This window comes from Grampus griseus (genome assembly GCF_964374135.1).
Source record: "Grampus griseus genome assembly, chromosome: 2".
Lineage (NCBI taxonomy): Eukaryota > Metazoa > Chordata > Mammalia > Artiodactyla > Delphinidae > Grampus > Grampus griseus.
Window position 1 is genome coordinate 101,142,389 of NC_139018.1, and position 22,269 is coordinate 101,164,657.

The window sequence follows — 22,269 nt, forward strand, 5'->3', positions numbered from 1 at the left end:
AGAGGAAATGCTGATTAGTTTGTAGACACAAATTTCGTGTTGAGGGATTGATGACATGTTTATTAAATTGTTGAACATTAAAATTAAAATTGGTAGTAGATAATTTTGTTTTATTTTTTTGTGTTTTTTTTTTTTGCAATATGCGGGCCTCTCACTGTTGTGGCCTCTCCCGTTGCGGAGCACAGGCTCCGTACGCGCAGGCTCAGCGGCCATGGCTCACGGGCCCAGCCGCTCTGCGGCACGTGGGATCTTCCCGGACCGGGGCACGAACCTGTGTCCCCTGCATCGGCAGGCAGACTCCCAACCACTGCGCCACCAGGGAAGCCCGGTAGTAGATAATTTTGAAATTGAACCCCTATCATTTTCAAAGAACTTTGTGAATGTACGTATCCATATTCCTATCCAAATCTATGTGCCAATATTCTTATGCACACACAGATACACACATACACAGAGAAGTAAGAGATAGAACCAACACCAGTGTTGAATCAGGGTCTCACTGCATAGTTGAATTTTAGAGAATACGATCTGAGCTCTGCCTATTCGGAGGCTGTGCGACGATGAGGTGTTTCCGAAGTGACAAAGTAGCTTGAAGTGTATAATGTTTTAGTTAGCTATTAGCATCCTTCTGTCATAGATGTCCTTTAGTGACTTGTGTTTTTAAAGAAGTTGTTTCTCTCTCAATCTTGGAGAACCCTGAGTGAGGGAGAGCGGATATATGTGTATGTATGAAAAGTCGGGGGCTTTCCTAGCCCAGTAAAATGATTCCAAGGAAACCCTTGCCATTCGGTTTTATAGTCCTTGTTCCCTTAAAAGCCCCGGATGAATAAGCCTGCTGCGTTCTCATCCTTGGTGTGACTGTTTATACAACATCACGGGCTGTTGCCAGATGAGGGAGTGTGCTGCTGTGATTCAGATGGGGCTGGAGCTGCCCTGGTGATAGCGTGTAGGACTCTATGTGCCTCTCAGAGATAGCAGCCCCTGGAGGGCAAAGAGGCCTGGGTTCTAGTGCTGGCTGCCTGATCACTCGAGGTCGTGGTCGGGCCACTCAAGTCATCTCCAGGGGCCTCAAATTCCTCTTCTAGCAAATGGAAATGTTAGCCTGGAGCCAGCATTTCCCCACATTTCTTTAGTTCTGGAACTCTTTATTCAAACGAATATGTACGACAACACCATCTGTAGAACGGTGAAAGTGCAGTGGCTGTGGTTTAACATAAGGTCAGGGCTGCGTCGGCTGCCCCAGCAGTGCTGCCGCCCCACAACCTCATTGGACACCGAGGAGGGGCCAGGCGATGGCGCACCAAGCTCTTGAATTTTCCTAGCAGGGAAACCAAGGCCAGTTCAGGGGTGAGCGTTTCACTGTCATAGTAAATCTGGTGACTGTGATGGGAATAGCAAAAGGATCCAAGAGGAGAGAGGTGGACAGACAGGCGGAAGCATCCAGACAGATGTGGAGAATTTAGTAGGAAATCAGATGCTCGGAAATGTCATGCCCCCACCGCTAACAATAGAATCTGTCAGTTATCTGCTAGTGTGCCCAGCGGTGCCCTAGATGATTTATGTATATTATTCCATGTATTCCTTAAAACAAGCTTCTGAAACTCGTGGTATTATCCCCCTTTTACTGTTCAGGACCCTGAAACAGTGAAGTTAAGTCACTTGCACGGGGCCACACAGCTAGTAGTGGTAGTAGTTCTGTCTCGGATCTGTGCCCCGGCCGTGTCGTCATGGTGATGTCAACTTGCACACTTCCTCCTCTCAGGAAAGTCTGTTGTATCAGTCGAGGTAACTTACCTAAGCTGTGTACTATACCCCTGGGTTCCAGAAAAGAACTGATCCTCCCACCTCCCTGAAGATATTCTTCTCCTTCTCTTTTTCCTGGAGTGTTTAGGCCTAAGCAGCTATTGTCTGCTTAGAATGGAGTAATATCTTTACGATACTACTTAGAGATATCTTTACAGAGAGAGTATATCTTTAGAGTAATATAAAGAGTAAGATCTCTAAGATATTAGTATAGAGTATAGAGTAATATCTTTAAGAGGTTACTCTCATAAGGATACTGTCATTAGAACTACATTCTCTTGTGGGATTTCTGCTTGGCTAGAATTTTTCTTTCCCTTCTCATTTTTTTTTTTTTTTTTTGCGGTACGCGGGCCTCTCACTGTTGTGGCCTCTCCCGTTGCGGAGCACAGGCTCCGGACGCGCAGGCCCAGCGGCCATGGCTCATGGGCCCAGCCGCTCCGCGGCACGTGGGATCTTCCCGGACCGGGGCACGAACCCGTGTCCCCTGCATCGGCAGGCGGACTCTCAACCACTGCGCCACCAGGGAAGCCCTCTTCTCATCTTTAAGCATTCAAAGTGATCCGTCTTTTTCCAAGCATGAGTTTATGTAGGCAGTGGTCTCTATTCGATCTGTGCGAGAGTCAGAAATAACAAGTATCTCAATAAGCCAAAGGTCTCCATTTCTCTGAGGGGACAGGGCCGCCCATCCCTTGCCTATTTCCCTCCCAGGCTGTGGAAGAGCCCCTTAGGCTCAGCTGTAGCGTTCATTGATGTCACAATCGGGCAAAACAAAGTCAAGCATGAGTAATGACCAGGAACCGTAATTTGCTATGATGGACACACAGGTCAGACAGGTCAGAGCACATTCCTGAAAGTCACCTCCTCTGCCTACAAGATGGATAGGATGCCCGGAGGCTCAGCACTTAGAGTCCCCAGGTCAGCTGCCACCCTCTGGCTGCAGGAAGAGGTCCCCAACAGAAAGTTTTGGAAATAACTTGGCTTATAGCTTTCAAGTCAGTCAATCCATGTTACGGTCCATCTAAGTCATATTGGCAGCTGGACGTGTGACCAGCTGCCTGTCCTAGCCTCTGGGGTCAGGGGCTGACTGTGGCGTTCTACCACCATCAATTCGGATTTTTGGAAAACTGTGCTTTCTGGTATTATTCTCTAAGAACCCTTCTTGACCGTGGGATTTTCTTCCTTTGCACAGATCAGTGTCTAGGATGACCACATACTCCAAATATTCTGGCCTAAGCACAGTTCCAAGTATTCTCTCTCTCTCTTCTTGCCTTCAAAATGGACTTATCGAGCATCTATTTACACTAAGTGTCGGGGATATAGCGGTGACTACGGCAGATACAGTCACTGCCTCTGTAGAGCTTATCTCATTGTAAGATCTTATATTCTGACTTAGGGTTTGGAAAATATGGTCATCTGTCACTGGATTCGTACCCCAGCTCTCCCCCAGCAGTAAAACTCTTGCAGCAAGAGTTCAGGCTGGGTTACTTTTCTATAGTTTTTCTTTTCTAAGGCACTTGCCACCAAGTGTGTCTTTAGGGAAAACAGCCATAGCATGAGCCTGTAATGTAAGTAGTAAGCTGTGCATACATCCCAGGGAACAGTGTCACGGAGACATTCTCTGTATAGTTGACTGATGGTGCCTGTTGATAATTCTGCGGCATTGTACCGAGGGGGTTGGGATGCTCTTTCAGCTGATCGTTTCCTTTTCCCTTCTTCGGCGATAACTTTTTCATTCGGTGCATTTATTAGGGCTTTTGTTTGCAAGGCGATTTTACCTCCTGTTGTTTCATGCCCAGGAGGCTTTTCATAGGCCTAGTGTACATTTCTGAAAATGTGATTTTTATTAATACAGAGCAGCATTATAAAGAAGTGTTAAAAACTTTTAATTCTGGAGAATTTCAAACATAAACAAAAGGAGAATAATGGACCCTTCACCCAGCTGACGACCCTCAGCCCATAGTCAGTCCTGCCCCGTCTCCACCCCCGTCCACTTCCTCCACCCTGTATCCCAGATATCATAAATAGTTCAAGCATATTTCTCTAAAAGATAAAGATTATCTCTTAATATAATCACAATGCTATTATCATGCCTAAAAATTAACATTTATCTTATGGGGAGAGTAAAGGACACGAGAGCAGAAAAATTTAGCTACAAACACAGTGCCAAACGTGTCAGCTCTTTTCATTTTCTTCTGGATCCTCCAGTTTTTGACCAAAATCATACTGACCTTTCATAAAAATGATAGCAGTCTCAGCTCCTTTGCAATATTTTCTGGATATAGATTTTATGATTGAGACAAATATCATCTCCCTGTCCCTCCATCTAAGAGGAACAAAGGATGTTCTCTTCAGGGGACCATATTTACATATTCTGGGTAATTCCCCAGAACCTCTTCCAGCTTCTAAAGCTCCCTATTCATTCAGCAAATATTCACTGGGAAACTCCTTAAGTGGTGATCACTGTTAGATGCCAGGGATTATGGTGGAAAAGACAAACAAGACTTTAGACTTTTGGGAACTTCCAGTTGGTAGGGGAGCAGGCCTCACATATAGTAACGATGCTGATAGTCACCCCGTTGCGACTGTGGGAAGTGTTGTGGCGCCCTGACGGTCTGAAGGGTCAGTGCAGATGACCTTGAGGGAAGGACGTTTCAGCCCAGCCGTGGGCTCTGCAGGCAGAGGGAATAGCCTGTGTAAATGGCTGAGGCAAGAAGGAGGTTGGCTGGGCTTCCCTGGTGGCGCAGTGGTTGAGAGTCCGCCTGCCGATGCAGGGGACGCGGGTTCGTGCCCCGGTCCGGGAGGATCCCACATGCTGCGGAGCGGCTGGGCCTGTGAGCCATGGCCGCTGAGCCTGCGCGTCCGGAGCCTGTGCTCCTCAATGGGAGAGGCCACAGCGGTGAGAGGCCCGCATACCGCCAAAAAAAAAAAAAGGAGGTTGGCTGATAAAGGAACAGAGAGGAGGTGGTGGGGGCCAGGGAGATGGATGCCAGGAGGCTGGAGAAGAGCCTCCCATCCCGGCCCGTCTCCTCCCAATGGCCCTGGACCTGAGGGCCCGGCTCTTGGCTCCCGTAGCCCTGAGGTCTATGGGCCGCAGGGACATGTGTGTTCCAATTCCTCTCCTCTTAGCTATCCTGAAGGCTTTCTGATTAAGGAAGGGGCCTAGATTTGGAAAGACATGCACAGGCACTTGAATGCTACCACCTTGGAAGAAAGAGTAATGTTTACACAGTAGGGTTACTGTGAGGATTAAATATTGTATAATAAAATGGCTAGGCAACAAATATTTTCCCCTTCTCTTTCTCCATAACCATCCGTTCCCTTTCCGCATCACAGCCCTGCAGCTCCTCGTGCTGCCTCAGGAATCCTGTGCTTGTGGGACGGCCCACGCTGGTGGCCCTGCCTCTGAGCAGAGTCCTGTGCTGGGCCCTTCCCTGTGGGTCTGTCATTTAGACCCTGACCTTGTAATAAGTTTTTAGTTTTCATGTTTTGAAAATTAAAATAAAAATGATCAATTCAAATATAATGCCTGTTATTTCAAACTAGTTAAAATAGAATACAGAAGAGCATAAAGGGAAGAGTGAAATCCCCCTTTTCACTGAGGAAACTATCATTAACGGTGTGGAGTCCATCTTTCTAGGTGTTTTATATACTCAAACACACACTTCTAAAACAAAAAAATGGGAATATGAAATTTACTCTTTTTTACTTAACAGAACTTTGGTATCTTTCCATGTGCATAATTTTCAGATCCACGACCTCCAGGGTGGTGTTTCACAGACTGTGTTGTCCTTGGCATGTTTGTATTTGCCTCCGTCAGTGATGGACCTCATCTCCCCGCGTGGGCAGGGAGGCAGAGTCCTCTGTATCCGGCCACCTGAGCATTTTCCTGTAAGCCAGTCCACCTGCCGACATCAGCTTGTTTTTCAGGAACTGGGTGGAGTTGGTGACAGAAAGAGCATGCTTTTGTTTCCTGGTGTGTGGGCAGTTTCATTAGAGCTTTTCCTCTTCCTAATTAAATGTGTAGTAAAGCAGGGATATCTAATCCCAGCTTTGCACTCCACTGAGAGCCATTTAACCCCCCACTCACCTAAACTTAGATACCAACTTCAAGAGTTGCCTCAGTGCCCGTGGGACCCAGGTATGAGGGGCTCAAGTGGAAGCACTTTCCAGAAGCAAATGCAGAGTGTCCCACTCCTCATATTTTCTCTCTTAACAGGTTTGTACAGAAGAGTGGGAAGCAATGGCTGTTTTGTTTTCTTAATTTTTTTTAAAAAAGCTCACATTGTAAACAAACCATACACAAGGGTCTAAAGAAAAAATTGAAGTCATCCTCTCCTCCAGCATCCCTGCCCCTCCCCACTGTCCCCTCCTTAGAGGTCGTTAATGATTAATAATTTGTCTGGTAACTTTGCTTTACTTTTACAAACTTTGACTGAATGGGAATATGAAGTACTTACTATTCTGCTGCAAATGAATGATTTTAAAATGCAAATTATAGTTTTATCTGTCAAAGATGTTTCGCAAGTGCATAGAAAGAATTTATGCAAAGGTGTTTTTTTTTGTTTTTTTTGTTTTTTTTTGCGGTACGTGGGCCTCTCACTGTTGTGGCCTCTCCCGTTGCAGAGCACAGGCTCCGGACGCGCAGGCTCAGCGGCCATGGCTCACGGGCCCAGCCGCTCCGTGGCATGTGGGATCTTCCCAGACCGGGGCACAAACCCGTGTCCCCTGCATCGGCAGGCGGACTCTCAACCACTGTGCCACCAGGGAAGCCCGCAAAGGTGGTTTTAAAATTAGTGAAAGAACAGAGTTGCCATAATGGAATTCAGCCTTCTGTGGCATTGTCCCAAGGAAGGTTAGATGTAGGCTGGTTTTTCTCTGAAGTCTCACTGTCTCATCTTGAGTTTTTCCTGTCCCTTCCCTTCCATATTGTGAAGGCCTACTCTGTGCCTCTACATGTAACAAAGCCTGCACTGTGGGAAGGTGTACTTAGTGTCACACAGAATTGGGCTTGAATCTAGATGTGTGACCATAAGGGAGAGACTTAACCTCTCTGAACTTCAGTTTTCTCAGCTATAAAGTTGAGAGGATATTCACCATGTCACAGTGTCGTTGTGAAGATTAAATGTATAAGGAACATTTCTAGCTTATAGTAGGTGCTCAACAAATCTTAGTTTCTCTTCCTCCTGCTTCTTGAGCCTTCAGTCTGTGAAGATGTGTTAGGACTTGGAGATGTTCCCCACTTCCCAAAGGTATTTGCACTTTAGCACTGATCAGAGCTTTAACTGAGTGAGTTAAGGAGCAGAAGATTCTTTTGGGGTGAAGTTATGCCACCTCTGCCTGGCTTTCCAGAAATATTTCATGAATGGTCACAACAGGTGTCCCTACCCCCTTTCCTCGGAACTGGCTCCAGGGTCAGCCCTAACCTCAGAGGACAATCTGGCTGCCAGATGGCTGCCAAAATTCTTCCCTTGCGTATCTCAACCTCATGCATTTCAGGCCACACAGTTAATGATGAGGACGAAGTCATACAGAGGAACTGGTATAAAGAGAAAAACAGTATTACCAAGAATGCGAGATTTTAGACACTCTTGTTATCAGGGATGGCGTAAGTCCGCCTGGCGCCTTTGTGAGAATTAAATAAAGGCACCTTCTCTGGGAAGATGGGGCCTGGCATATGTACTACAAGGTAAAGGAACAGAGCTTTGGTAGAAATTAGGGAAAGGTGCTATTCCTCGAGGGTAAAGGCAGGCTCAGCCCACGCCAGGTGTGACTTGGCAAGCAGAGACCAGGCTGGACTTCTACTGGCCGTTCTCCCCACTGCCAGGCCCCCTAGTGCTGGGTACAACCTGCATAACCATATACAGTGGGCCCACGATGACAGCTGTCTCTACGAGGCCTAAAGAGTCATTATTCTTTCTCTCTTTCTATCCTCTTTTAGTATCGTGACCTGAGCAATGGCGAACCCACCATGAAACTCCCTCAGGGTGTTGTCTATGGTGTGGTACGAAGATCAGATCAAAACCAGCAGAAAGAAATGGTGGTGTATGGGTGGACCACCAATCAGCTGAAAGAAGAGATGAACTACATCAAAGACGTGAGTTGTTTAAGGATTTTTTTTTTCTGGTTTATACACTTCTTGTAGCATGTAAGAGGGTGGATATGAATGTAATAAGGCATTTTGAAACAATTCTAAGTGTTATCATTGTGGATGGAACTGTGGCCACAGATCTTCATGGTAATAGGAAAAGCGCAAATGTAACTCTGCAGTGAGGTATAGAGTGAATTTCTAGATGTTACTAAGTAGGGATACTCAGGAGACCAAGTGGCTTCTTTCTTCCATGTATGATAAGTAGGCTCTTAAGTAGTTTTGCTTATTACACTGAACACTCCTAATGTACGAGTTTGGACAACTGTATTAATTTGGATGCTTTTTGCTGCAAACAGAAAAGCCAACTTGAAAAGGAATTTGTCTCATGTGGGGGTAACTCTAGGGGTAGGTGGGCTCTAAGCAGGCCTCTCCAAGCTCCAGTTCTACTTCTCTGAGTTTCCCTGGGTTCTTTTCTCCTTCAGCCTCATGCTCATGGCAACATCTAAAAATATGATGGTGTCTGGAGGAGGAAAAGAGGACAGTCATCTCTGGTTACTTTATAGAGACCCTCCATTAGACTTTCCCTTGTTTCTCATTGGCCAGGACCCAGGTCACATGCCCGTTCCCAAATCCATCACTGGCAAGGGGAATAGGATGACTATTGCTGGTTCAGACCAGTCAGTTAGGTTGAAATGGATGGTGGGAAGTCAACCACGATAGACATTGTCCAACCCAGGTCAATTAATACAATTTTTTTGTAATTAATATTACATTTTTTTTTTTTTTTTTGCCATGCTGCACGGCTTGCAGGATCTTAGTTCCCTGACCAAGGATTGAATATTACGTTTCTTTTAAACTATATGGTCTATTGAGAAATTTTGGAAAATGTAAATATGTATGAAGAAGAAAAGAAAATCACCCGTAATTCTACGATTCAACCAGAACAGTTGTTAACATTTTGGAGCATTTCCTTGTAAATTTTTCATTTCTTTTTTATCTATCTATCTATATCTATCGACTTACCTACCTGTCCCTCCATCCATCCATCCCTCCATCCATCCATCCATCATTTCCATTCCTTTTTGGTCCACCCCGTGTCTCCCTAGATTGACCAGTGCCTTTGTGACCCAAACCAGAGTGATTAGATAGAGAGGCAATGAGGTGCACCAAAACACTGGCCTGTAGACTAGAAAGTGAGAAGCAGGGGCAGCGTGGGCAATAGGGTCCCCATGGATCTTGGTTCAAGGTCTGGCTCTTTGGCCCAGACAAACTTCTGCCCTGTCTGGGCTTCAGTTTTCTCATGTATAGATTGTGAGGTCTGGGAAGGGACCCTTCAGGTCAAAACGAGTTCTTCGTGCCTCATTTTATTTGGTTGTGTTTGCGAATAAGACACAAAACACATGTTGTCGGCTTTTGTTTGAGTTTTTGAGAAGAACACCTCTTCTCAAATATCAAAAATAATGTGCATTTCTTAATGTGTCTCGAAAGATTTGGATACTTGTATAATTTTAAGGAATAAAAGAGACAATACATGCTTAGCAGAGAAAATGAAGGAAAGGAGCCCTACTCATACACAAACACACAGAAGATGTGTGACGACCACCAGCCTCAGAGCCCCAGTCATCCAACCCCCAGAGATCAGTTTTAACCATTCACAGTATCCCATTCCTCATCTTCCCAGGTGGGAACAGCTTGCACCTTCCTAGTTTCCTGTGTTTTCCTCACTGAAATGCCCCAAATAACACGGCACCACTTCAGAGGTAAACCTCCTAAGCAGATTGGAGAGTTGCAGGTTGCCCAAGACGAGATAGTAGGTTCAGGCTGTCAGGTGCCCAGGTCACAGGGGAGTCACTGACCTGAATTTCCCAACCGCCACTGTGATCTGCAACTTAAAATTAATTTCCGGGTAAACACCTTCTATAGCTGGTTTCAGACCTGTCACTCGCTCCTCATTCCTGAGTGTATTTATGGGTTTGTGTGCCCTCCCTTGCTTGTGGGTGACTCTGGCTTAGTTGGCTTCCTGCAGTATTTGCCAGTGGGAGCAACACCCAGCTCCACCCACTTCCCAATGGTGAGCAGCCCAAGAGCTAACTCAGGGCCGCAGATGAGAGCCATTCTGCCTGCCCAGAATGAAAAGCTGTGCGTTTGGCTGAGAGCCATTCTGCCTGCCCAGAATGAAAAGTTGCGCTTTTGGCTCATTTCCCCAAAGTGTTTGTAGTCAATGACAAGAAAGCAGTCTTTCTTACTAGAATTCATCTGGGGAGGGCGTGGTGTCTTGACTTGCCCTCTCTTTCCTGCCCTGGAATCTCCACCAATATCCAGTCACTCCTAATAAACATGCAGTCAGTTTAAAACAACGTGCTAGTTGTGCAAGTACAGCTTCAAAATTAGGTCCGCTCGTGCTGTGCCCTACACGCCCGTCAAACCAAACTGCTGCCTTTGAGCCTTTCCTGTGATAGAAGTTCCAGAGCATTCTGGAGAGGGCTCCTTGAGGCTTCCTGTTCTATTCGAAGATCCCTGAGTTCTTCATCCTCCTAGGGGCACCAGAAGAAGGGGGAAGACAGAGACTATTTGTTAGGTTTTTTGTTTTTATTGAAAATGTATTTAAGGCCCCGTTACTCCTCTGGAAGAGTGGTACTGTAGAGAAATTGAAAGAGTTTGTATAAACAGGTGTTTGGGGGATCAACTGACTTTTCTTATATTTAGTGCCTTGTGTATCGTTGGTGATTACTGAGGAACTGAATTTCACATTTACGGGCTCTCTAAGCTCATACTTTCCTGACTCATATTCCAAACATTTATTTGTTCTTTGGCAGTCAGGGCAGAGATAGGGAAAATTAGAGGTGGCTTTTGCTTTTTGGTTTTTTGGTCCTCCTAGCCATGTGTTTAGAAAGTCAACTTGTTCAACATTTTCTACTTGTAAAAACATGTGATAGGAAAAGGGGAAAATCTGGCCTGAATATGGTTTTTAGGGTGGTAGGTGAATTTCAGTAAACGAATCTTTCTTTAGAGCATGTTATTTGTATAATTAATAGTTATCAATAATTATATATAATCACAATATGCATTTATTATTATTATTATAGCTTGATCTCTAACGAGCATCTTTGTGGGCTGCAGGTAAGAGCCACTTTGGAAAATGTAAGGAAGCGAATGTATGGAGACTATGATGAAATGAGACAGAAGATTCGACAGCTCACCCAAGAACTGTCAGTAAGTAAAATGTGGAGGGATGCTAGAGCTTAGAACTCCCTCTCAGTTGCTAGTGCCTGAAGATATTTGAGTTTATGATGTTCCTTATGATGGAGTCATATTTTAAATGAACCGAGGGAATTTTATCACAGAATTAAGTTTATTATTTACAGGAAAATTTTTGTGGCGAGAGTAATCTTTACATTCAAAGCATTCCCTCCAAAATCAGGAATAAGATGAGGAAGCCAGCTACCACTGCTATTATTTAACATTGTACTGGAGACCCTAGCCAATGGAATTAAACAAGAGAAATAAATTAAACATGAGAGAAATAAATAAACAGTTTATAGAGGTTTCAAAACTGGACAGGTAGGTGTAAAACTATCACTGTTTACAAACTGTATGGTAATATACCCAGAAAGCTGAAGTGAACCAATAAAAAAACTACTATAAACAATAAAAGAATTCTGTAAGGCAGCAGGGTAAAAGATTAATGGACACATGTTAGGTTTCAATATACACAAAACAACCAGTTAGAGGAAATAACAACAACAAAAACTACCAGGTGTCTGGAAGTAGACTTTAGCAAGTAGAAAGATGTGCCACGTACTTAGAAAGGAAGATTCAACATCAGAAGATGTTAATACCATTCAAGTTAATATACAAATTTAATATAGCCCAATAAAAATACCAACAGATTTTTATGTTGCTTTTTACAACTGGACTAGGTGGTTCCATGGTGTACAGAAAATAAATATGAAGCGTTGAAATTCTGGGGAAAAAAAGGCCATGAAGGAGACTCTCCCTCTTAATATTACAAGAAATTGAGAAAGCCTCAGTGATTAAAACAGTATATAGTACTGGGACATAAATGAATAGACATCAATGAGAAGAAGCCCAGAAATGTACCCCAGTATATGATAAATGTGGCATCTGACATGAAGGGAGGAAAATGGACCAGTCAGTATATGCTGTTGGGACAGACTTACACCTGGGTAAATTCTGAATAGATCAAAAATGCTAAAAAGTGAAACTTGCAAGTGCCAGAAGAAAATATGTGTGAATTCTTTTATACTCTTGGGGGGGGGGGAAGGCAGTTGCTTACTATGACATGCAATCCCAAAATCACAAAAGGAAAAGTTGATAATTTTGACTACATTAAACTGACGACTAGTGCTGACAAAAACACCAAAGTCAAATGACAAGCTGGGAAAAATGATTTGCCTTCATATTATAGATAATAGGCTAATATCCTGAGTATTTAAAGAGCGCCCATGAATCAAGAGGATAAAGGCCACAACTCATAAAAATAGGCGAAATATTTGTGACAGATAGTTTATAGTAAAGGAAAGATGAAGAGCTCTTAAATGTATGACGAGATGCTTGGCCTCATTCTCAATAAGAGAAATTCAGATTAAAATGGTCCTGAGATGCTATTTTCACCTAACAGACTGGCAAAACTGCAAAAGTGGGACAAGATGCTGTATTAGCCGTGCTGTGGAGGAACAGGAAGATTGCTGCTTCGAATGTCATTTGCATTACTCTTAGGGAGAACAATTTGCAGTATCTACCCAAATTACAAATGCCTACATCCTTTGACTCAGCAAGCTTCTTTCTAAGAATTTATTCTGTAGATCAAATCTCACATATGTGAGATGACGTATATATGAACTTAGTAGTTAAGCATTGTTTGTAATAGTAAAAAGATTGGAAGCCTACACGTCCATTAAGAAGGAGAAAGTAAAATAAATTCCATCTCTGTAATACACAGAGTTGTAAAAAAAAAAAAAGAACAAAAAGAATGAATAAGCTCTTCAAAAAGAGATACAGAAAAATTTCAGAGATATAGAGTAAGTGGTAAAAAAGGCAAGACATCGGAAAATACGAAAATATCATATGTAGTGTGCTACCATTTATGTAAACCAGGAGGGGAAAATAAATATATCTAGACTGTCTTGTGTGTGTACACAAAGTTACTAGAAGGATCATCAAGAAAGTAATTAACAGTGATTCTTTCTTGAGGTGCAGAGTGGGCGAGGTGGTAATTGAGCAAATAGGACAGGAGTGAAAGGGAGATTTATTTTAGTGTATACCTTTTCTACTTTTAAAATGTTTGAACTCTATGAATGTATTACCTACTAAAAATTAAAGAAAAAATAAGCTTCCTCTGGTTTAACCTAGCTAACGCATACGGGAGAAAACATTTTAAAAAATATTTGTGATTAATAACCTTGAAGAAAAAAATTTGTTTTGTGTGACATACTTGCCATAAAAGTTAACATCTGCAGAAAACAGAAATATAGATCAGTGGCACAGGATAGAAAGCCCAGAGATAAACCCACACACCTATGGTCAACTAATCTATGACAAAGGAGGCAAGGATATACAATGGAGAGAAGACAGTCTCTTCAATAAGTGGTGCTGGGAAAACTGGACAGCTACATGTGAAAGAATGAAATTAGAACACTCCCTAACACCATACACAAAAATAAACTCAAAATGGATTAAAGACCTAAATGTAAGACTGGACACTATAAAACTCTTAGAAGGAAACATAGGAAGAACACTCTTTGACATAAACCACAGCAAGATCTTTTTTGACCCACCTCCTAGAGAAATGGAAATAAAAACAAAAATAACCAAATGGGACCTAATGAAACTTAAAAGCTTTTGCACAGCAAAGGAAACTCTAAACAAGACAAAAAGACAACCCTCAGAATGAGAGGAAATATTTGCAAACAAATCAACGGACAAAGGATTAATCTCTGAAATATATAAACAGCTCATGAAGCTCAATATTAAAAAAACAAACAACCCAATCAAAAAATGGAACCACCATATGACCCAGTCATCCCACTACTGGGCATATACCCAGAGGAAACCATAATTCAAAAAGACACATGCACCCCAATGTTCATTGCAGCACTATTTACAATAGCCAGGTCATGGAAGCAACCTAAATGCCCATCGACAGACGAATGGATAAAGAAGATGTGGTACATATATACAATGGAATATTACTCAGCCATAAAAAGGAATGAAATTGGGTCATTTGCAGAGACGTGGATGGACCTAGAGACTGTCATACAGAGTGAAGTAAGTCAGAAAGAGAAAAACAAATATTGTATATTAACACATATATGTGGAACCTAGAAAAATGGTACAGATGAACTGGTTTGCAAGGCAGAAATAGAGACACAGATGTAGAGAACAAACGTATGGACGCCAGGGGGGGGAAGCGGCAGGGGGGAGGGTGATGGTGTGATGAATTGGGAGATTGGGATTGACATGTATACACTAATATGTATAAAATAGATAACTAATAAGAACCTACTTATAAAAAACGAATAAATAAAATTCAAAAAAAAAGTTAACATCTTCAGGAAAGAAGCACAGTTGCCACAGTTGTGTATGAGTCTAGTTTATGTCTGGTCTGTGAAATTATCGGCTTAAGTAAGACCTACTGCCTTGATTACAGCGGAGGGGGGTATACAAACATATCCACCTAGCCCATGCTCACTGACACGTAGGAAGAGATTTGTGAAATTCTCACATGTCTATGGAAATTCACTCTGCCATCCACTGACACTAATGACTGTAATTAAAGCCAAAGGATTGGATTTGCAATAGATGCAAAAACAGATCTCTGCCCCTTGCTTTCCATTGCCACCTCCTACACACCCTGTTTTCTCATGCTAGACTGTTCCAGGAGCTCAGTCTCTACCCTCAGTCTCCTCCTCCTCCAGGCCACACCACGGACTGTAGCCAGGTTAAGATGCTAACTTACTGCTATATGAATACACCGTGAGCAGGAACGTGCCTCCTGGGCCTCGGCTGCTCTCTCTCCCACTCCCAAGGGTGCACCTCTCGCTCTCTCATGCCTGGCTGCTTCCTGTGGCTCCCACAGGCCACACGGGGTCTACCCTTGAGCCTTCCCAGAAACCTTACCCCTGGTTCTACTGCCTCCCAGCCTTTTTTTTTCTGGCTGCACTGCGAGGCTCGCGGGATCTTAGTTCCCCAACCAGGGATTGAACCCGGGCCCTCGGCAGTGAGAGCACGGAGTCCCAACTACTGGACTGCCAGGGAAGTCCTCTCCCGGCCTTTCTATATCCAGCCCTTCTTTAAGGCCTAGTTTAAGACTGGCCTCTGTTGAATCTCTCTCAAACGTGTTAAATACACGTCCAACAAAGACAGCACAACAACTGCAGCAGCCACAAAACAACTCTTGAGAACTGGTTGAGCCCAAAGTATATTCCTTCCATGGTGAGTAGAAATAAGCAAGATGGGACTTGCCTGGTGGTGCAGTGGTTGAGAATACGCCTGCCATTGCAGGCGACACGGGTTCGAGCCCTGGTCCGGGAAGATCCCACATGCCGCGGACCAACTAAGCCTGTGTGCCACAACTACTGAAGCCCGCGTGCCTAGAGCCCGTGCTCTGCAACAAGAGAAGCCACTGCAATGAGACGCCCGCGCACCGCAACAAAGAGTGGCCCCCACTCGCCACAACTAAAGCAAGCCTGCACACAGCAACGAAAACCCAACGCAGCCAAAAACAAATAAATAAATTAAAAAAAAAAAAAAGGCAAGATGGCACAAGGAGGTATTCAACTGCATTCTAGGTTCTAAAAGTAGCTGTTACACTTCCTAGCTATTTGCATACAAATCCCTTAACTTCTCCGATCCTGTTTCCTCCCTATGAAAGAGAATGTTCTGGCTGCTGCAAAGTGTTGCGAGGACTAAGTGAAGCCCTGTGGGGGAATGTGTGACTATTATCCGAAGGAAAAGCAGTCTTGTCTTTCTACTCTCTGGGTCATGCAGCTGATGACTTTTTAATTTAAAGCTGTACTTGAAATACCACTGACCCAGATGTGGCTACCATCAGGGGAATGTTCCAGCCTAACTGAAGGTTGTCATGAGTGTGTATGCATGGGTTGTGTGTAGCTGAAGGTTGTCTTGAGTGTGTGTGCATGGGCTGTGTGTAACTGAAGGTTGTCATGAGTGTGTGTGCATGGGCTGTGTGTAACTGAAGGTTGTCATGAGTGTGTGTGCATTGGTTGTGTGTAACTGAAGGTTGTCATGAGTGTGTGTGCATGGGTTGTGTGTAACTGAAGGTTGTCATGAGTGTGTGTGCATGGGTTGTGCGTAACTGAAGGTTGTCATGAGTGTGTGTGCATGGGTTGTGCGTAACTGAAGGTTGTCATGAGTGTGTGTGCATGGGTTGTGCGTAACTGAAGGTTGTCATGAGTGTGTGTGCATGGGTTGTGTGTAACTGAAGGTTGTCTGGAGTGTGTGTGCATCGGTTGTGTGTAACTGAAGGTTGTCATGAGTGTGTGTGCATGGGTTGTGCGTAACTGAAGGTTGTCATGAGTGTGTGTGCATGGGTTGTGCGTAACTGAAGGTTGTCATGAGTGTGTGTGCATGGGTTGTGTGTAACTGAAGGTTGTCTGGAGTGTGTGTGCATGGGTTGTGCGTAGCTGAAGGTTGTCTTGAGTGTGTGTGCATGGGTTGTGCGTAGCTGAAGGTTGTCATGAGTGTGTGTGCATGGGTTGTGCGTAACTGAAGGTTGTCATGAGTGTGTGTGCATGGGTTGTGCGTAACTGAAGGTTGTCATGAGTGTGTGTGCATGGGTTGTGCATAAATGAAGGTTGTCATGAGTGTGTGTGCGTTGGTTGTGTAGCTGAAGGTTGTCATGAGTGTGTGTGCATGGGTTGTGTGTAACTGAAGGTGTCATGAGTGTGTGTGCGTTGGTTGTGTGTAACTGAAGGTTGTCATGCGTGTGTGTGCATGGGTTGTGTGTAGCTGAAGGTTGTCATGAGTGTGTGTGCATGGGTTGTGCGTAGCTGAAGGTTGTCATGAGTGTGTGTGCATGGGTTGTGCGTAACTGAAGGTTGTCATGAATGTGTGTGCATGGGTTGTGTGTAGCTGAAGGTTGTCATGAGTGTGTGTGCATGGGCTGTGTGTAACTGAAGGTTGTCATGCGTGTGTGTGCATGGGTTTTGTGTAGCTGAAGGTTGTCATGAGTGTGTGTGCATTGGCTGTGTGTAGCTGAAGGTTGTCTTGAGTGTGTGTGCATGGGTTGTGCGTAAATGAAGGTTGTCATGAGTGTGTGTGCATGGGTTGTGCGTAACTGAAGGTTGTCATGAGTGTGTGTGCATGGGTTGTGTGTAGCTGAAGGTTGTCATGAGTGTGTGTGCACTGGTTGTGTATAACTGTCTCCTCAATCTGTCCAGGTTTCACAGGCTCAGCAGGATTATCAGCAGAATTACATCCAAACCCAGTCGTCGGCCCTGGACAGTTTTAATACGATGAACTCGGCTTTGGTGTCGGACTCCATCGGCCTGCAGGTATTCATCCGCTCCCGATTCGCCTGGGTCTCCTCTGTTCCAGTGCAGGAGAGCTTAGCCAAGGGTGGGCCCTGTGTCTTTGTAGAAAAGTAAGTCACAGAATGTCTTCAGCTCGTTATTTGCAATCCTCTACACACAGCCGCAGTAGAGGCCAGGCCAGGGAGATGGTGAAGGAAGGAAGCTGATGGAAATGCTTCCAAGCTGAGACTCTCAACCTTGGAGTTGCAGTTGTTTTTGCGCTTATTAAAATGGGGGGTTAGATACTGAGTTCAGTGCTAGAGATGTCACTTGTTCCACTAGACACCCAAGTGGTTCTAAGTGTCAGTGCCTAAAACAGCACATCAGCCCACTCCCTTAAGCCCCAGTGTTACGAGAAGTTCCACCAACCACAGGAAAGCCAGACTTAAGCAAAGGAAATCTGTGTTCATTCATGACAAGTAACTCCCAGAGGCTGTTAGGTACTTTTTCCTAATTTAGAAATTATTACTGTTACTATTGTTTGGCCGCGAGGCATGTGGGATCTTAGTTCCCTAGTCAGGGATCGAACCTGCACCCCCTGCGTTGGAAGCACGGAGTCTTAACCACTGGACTGCCAGGGAAGTCCCTAGAAATTATTTTGCTTTGAAAGAAATCACGTGCCTTCCAAAGAATATCTCGTAGTACCAGGCAGGGAAGCCAAAAGAGTCAGGATCCCACATTTGTGCAAATGTGTGTGGTCACCACACGTCAAGGGGGTTTTTCTCTTGATTAGTTTCATTTGCTAGGAGTTAACCCCTCATATGCTGCCCATTTTTAATCTTCCGACTGACCCCCGCCCCCCACCGCGTAACATGCAAATTAACTTGAAAATGTTCAGAGTAAAGCATTATATTCACCAGAAGCAGCTTCCCTTAGCTTTAGTTTCCAAACGTGCAAATAATAATGTCTGTCCCCTTCCAACTTTATTTGACTCTTATCTCTTTACCTTCCTCTTGAAAGTTCACACAAGCTATTTCACATCCTTTCTGGTTCTCTATAAATAATTCGCTAGATAAGCAAACAAATTTTCATGTTGAGATTATCCACTTCCCTTAGGATCTAGCATTCTCTACTAACAGCTGTTCGGGCAGTAGTGCCAACAGCAAAGCTAGGCCACGGTCACGCAGTGGGCCTGGGTGGGCCCCGTGTTTGGATTTGTCTGGGAGGCCCATTTCTGGTGGGGCCTCTGAGTCCCACCCTTTTCCTGGCTCTCCCATAGTACCTGGCAGCTTTCCCCTGGCCTCAGGCCAAGCCCTACTTTGGGTCTGGTTTATTCAGGAGCCTTTATTTTCCCTTCCTCCTGCTATCAAGGGGGCTCACCCAGCCTCCCTTTCCTTCCCTCTCAGACATCTCACTACCGTCCAACCAGGAAATGCTGTATCTCACCTGAGTTCAGATCTGGTTGGTATCTGGGTTTTCTTCCCCATCATACTTCTGATTTGCCTCCCCACTGTTGATTAAAAAAAAACCCCATACAACCTAAAAGTTCAGAGTTCTGTTTTATTCGGGGACCTTACTGAGTCCTATAGCCTGGGAATCAGCCTCTCGGACAGCTCTGATGAACTGCTCCAAAGGGGTGAGGGAGGAACCAGGATAGATAGGAGTTTCGCTTAAAAGAAATGTAGCCAAACATCAGAAGATGACTGTTAATCACAAAAAAACCAGACATCTTCAGTTAATGTTTTTAGTGCTTTTCTATGTATAAGAAGAGGTAAGAGTCTGGGCTCATTGAAATTATTTCTTTGGTTTGCATCTTAACTATCTAGGGCTAGTATCCTGCTTTTCTCCATCTTGAATCCCCCTCAGGGCACACTGTTGTGGGGGCTGCGGTGGCTGATGACTTGATGGTGGGCAACAGTCCTTGCTGACTGGCATGGCAGGCAGCATTTTTGTCCACACCACTGACAGGCCAGGCATTTACTTCAGAGGTCAACTGTTAGAACAGGGTCCCCCCTAACCCAGGGACCCTGACTAATTTCTAGTTACAGTCTAGTCTCTTATTCCAGGGTAGACAGAGGAGCCTTAAAATGAAAAGATTAAAAACTGTTGTTTAAAAAAAACAAAAAAAGAGGGGGGTGGAGGCTCGGGAAGAGGGAGGAGCAGAGGAAAGAAACACATCATCTCATGGCCAGGAAACTCAACTGAGTCTGAAAATAGTTGCCTTCTTATTTCTTCCATTGTCTAGTCTACCCCATTTTCATTATTACTGAGGAGACCAGATCCTTGGTTTGATTTTATAGAATGTCAAAGCTGGAAGGCACTATTGAGATGATCTCCAGCCCCCTTGTTTTATGGATAAACAAACGGAGGCCAACAGAAATGACTTGAACAAAGTGTGTAGCTAGTCCAGGGCTACAGCCCTGGTCTCTTGGTCCAGATTTAGGTTCTGAGCACAAGACCGGTCTCTGTAAAGCCAATGGGACTTGGAGAGAGGGTTGTTGGCCAGATGGTTTCTAAGGCTCCTTGCATCTCCAATGCTCTGTGATTCCAACTTTCAAAAGGCTTCTGTATTTTCTTTAATATCTATTTACCACCATTGAAAACCCTTTCTACTGATTTGAATAGGTTTAGGCATGAGGCTTGTTCTCCAAAGTGGAGGCTAAGGGGTGGAGGAGCTTCAGAGACTGGTCATCTACAAGGAGGACACAGGTATTAGGACGTGTGTTCAACACCAGAGTTTCCAGATCTTCTAATATAAAGTTGTAGGTGACTTCAGGAGGTGGTAGAAGGTGCCCATAAACCTGTGTCCGTTGGTAGAAATTCTGGGGTTGTGGAAGCCATTTCTCTGTCAGGAGAGTTAAGCAAGTGACCTGAAGCATGAAATAGCAACGATATTAATTTAAGCATTCCTGCTCCAGTGGGCAGCCTGGAGCAATAAGCAACAGGCTTCTGACACTTGGCAGGCACTTGTGGGAGTCACAGACTCGGCTCCCTGCCCGCCCCTCCCTTCATCACCACCCTTCTCTGCCTGAGCGAGGGAGGTGAAGCATTTGCAGGCATTACAGGATCCTCAGCCCTGTTGTCACTGTCCTGGCAGCTCGTCTAGAAGTACAGAAGTAAACAACCTGTTTAAGAAAAAAGGGGAATATCTCCATTTTATAAAACACGTATTTTGTTTTCTGATTTCAGTTTGGGAATATGGAAAATATAGAAGATACGAAGAAGAAAATTAATACCATCTATAATCCTATCCCATAGTGAAAATCATTATTTAGATTTTGGTGACTCCTCCTAGTTTTTTTTTTTTTTTCTAGGCTTGAATACATTTGGACAGATGCTCATGCATTATTTTTTTCAGAATGGGATTCTTCTGTACCTACTGTTTTCAAACCCAACTTTTTTCCACGTGAAATGACGTATTACGAACATTTTTCCTTGGAAAAGTGTCCATCCATCCTAAGCAGTGGCAAGCGGTGTTAGCAGCAGCCATGGCATGTTACGGGGGAAAGCTGGCTGGCCCACCCAGGTACAGGGCGGCAGCCCTCCTGACCACCAGGGCGCTCTAACACCAGGGTCCCAGGCTTGCAGCTCCTGTGGGCCGATGTCTCCCTCAGCCGTTAATGACAAAGGGATGTCCCGGTGTATGACTCTGGCCGTGTTTCCTCACACCGCTAGATCTGGTTTTTATTTTCATCCTGACAGAAAACCCTTGTGGATGTTACCTTGGAGAATAGCAACATTAAGGCTCAAATCAGAAATCTGCAGCAGACATATGAAGCCTCCATGGACAAGCTGCGGGAAAAGCAGAGGCAGTTAGAGGTAGCACAGGTTGAAAACCAGCTGCTGAAAATGAAGGTAAAGTACAGGAATGTAGATTTCCTGCTAACCTTTCTCTCTTCTTCTTTTCTCTCTTCTCCCATCGCCAACTCTCCCATTTCCCTTTCTCTCTTCTCTTCTCTGTTGGGCTTCCCCACCCTTTTTGTGGCCAACCCCACAGGATTTGACTTGAAGGGACTGAGGGGGTTTCTGTGTTCACAGCTGCCAGTGCAGATTGGGGGTACCCTGTATATACCCCTATTGGGCTCTCCTGCCTTGGTCCCAGTGGCCTCAAGGGCTACTGAGACCTCATCATGGCACTGTTCTTATGTACTGAGGGGACATGTGGGCTGCCCACAGGTCCAGGACTTCAGAAGCTTCACTGTTTAGATTCTCTCTGAGGTTCCAAGGCCTCATTGTCTGGTTTGACAATGAAGAGCTGAGGTCCGCTAGGAAGAAAATGGGTGGGTGACCAAGGGCTCTGGGCAGTGTCCCTCCTGCACCCCAGATCGTTCTTATTCCTCAGCTCAGCTTCTAAGGCCCTGGAGATGTTAGTGCTCCTTCCAGCTTTGAAACTTCCAGGAACCGACCCAGGAATGGCCCACAGAAGTCACGCGACAAATTATTTCCTGAATGAATTTGTTTTTATTTAAGCCTGTGCTTTTCAGATTGTGTTCAACACAGCCTTAGGCTATTCTAGGGGAGAGCGTGTTATGGGTAGTGTCCCATGTGATTTATTGCTCAAACCAGAGTATGTTCAGGAGTGAGAGGAGGTGCTATTAAGAATTTAGTTAGGGGAACAAACTGGGCCACGTGGTCCCCCACCTGTGGGCTGCCTCAGGGACAGCTGATGGGGAGTACAGGCCACCACACTGTGTAGCCTCTGTGATGGCCGCCCCACAGGCTGTGCCGTCACCACCCACTTGGCCAAACACCACCACCTGGGAAGGGGGAGGGACCAGAGAGCTACCCAGTCGATCAGCTCCTTTTTGCTTTCACTTCAAACAGGGAGGCTCTTCTACTTTTTCATATATTGTATTTCTGCGTAAGAGGTACTTGGGGAAAAAA

General features: G+C 44.7%; 1 protein-coding gene across 1 annotated transcript in view; it reads left to right on the forward strand.

The window, feature by feature from the left end:
- MYZAP (myocardial zonula adherens protein) overlaps positions 1-22,269 on the forward strand; it is a gene marked incomplete at its 5' end in the record, with an annotated part of 100,595 nt that overhangs the window by 15,715 nt on the left and 62,611 nt on the right. The window contains 4 exons of the mRNA XM_082649406.1: positions 7,742-7,897; positions 11,012-11,104; positions 17,314-17,427; positions 21,088-21,240. Of these exons, the coding sequence (XP_082505532.1) occupies positions 7,742-7,897; positions 11,012-11,104; positions 17,314-17,427; positions 21,088-21,240 (516 nt within the window). The remainder of the gene's footprint in view (positions 1-7,741; positions 7,898-11,011; positions 11,105-17,313; positions 17,428-21,087; positions 21,241-22,269) is intronic.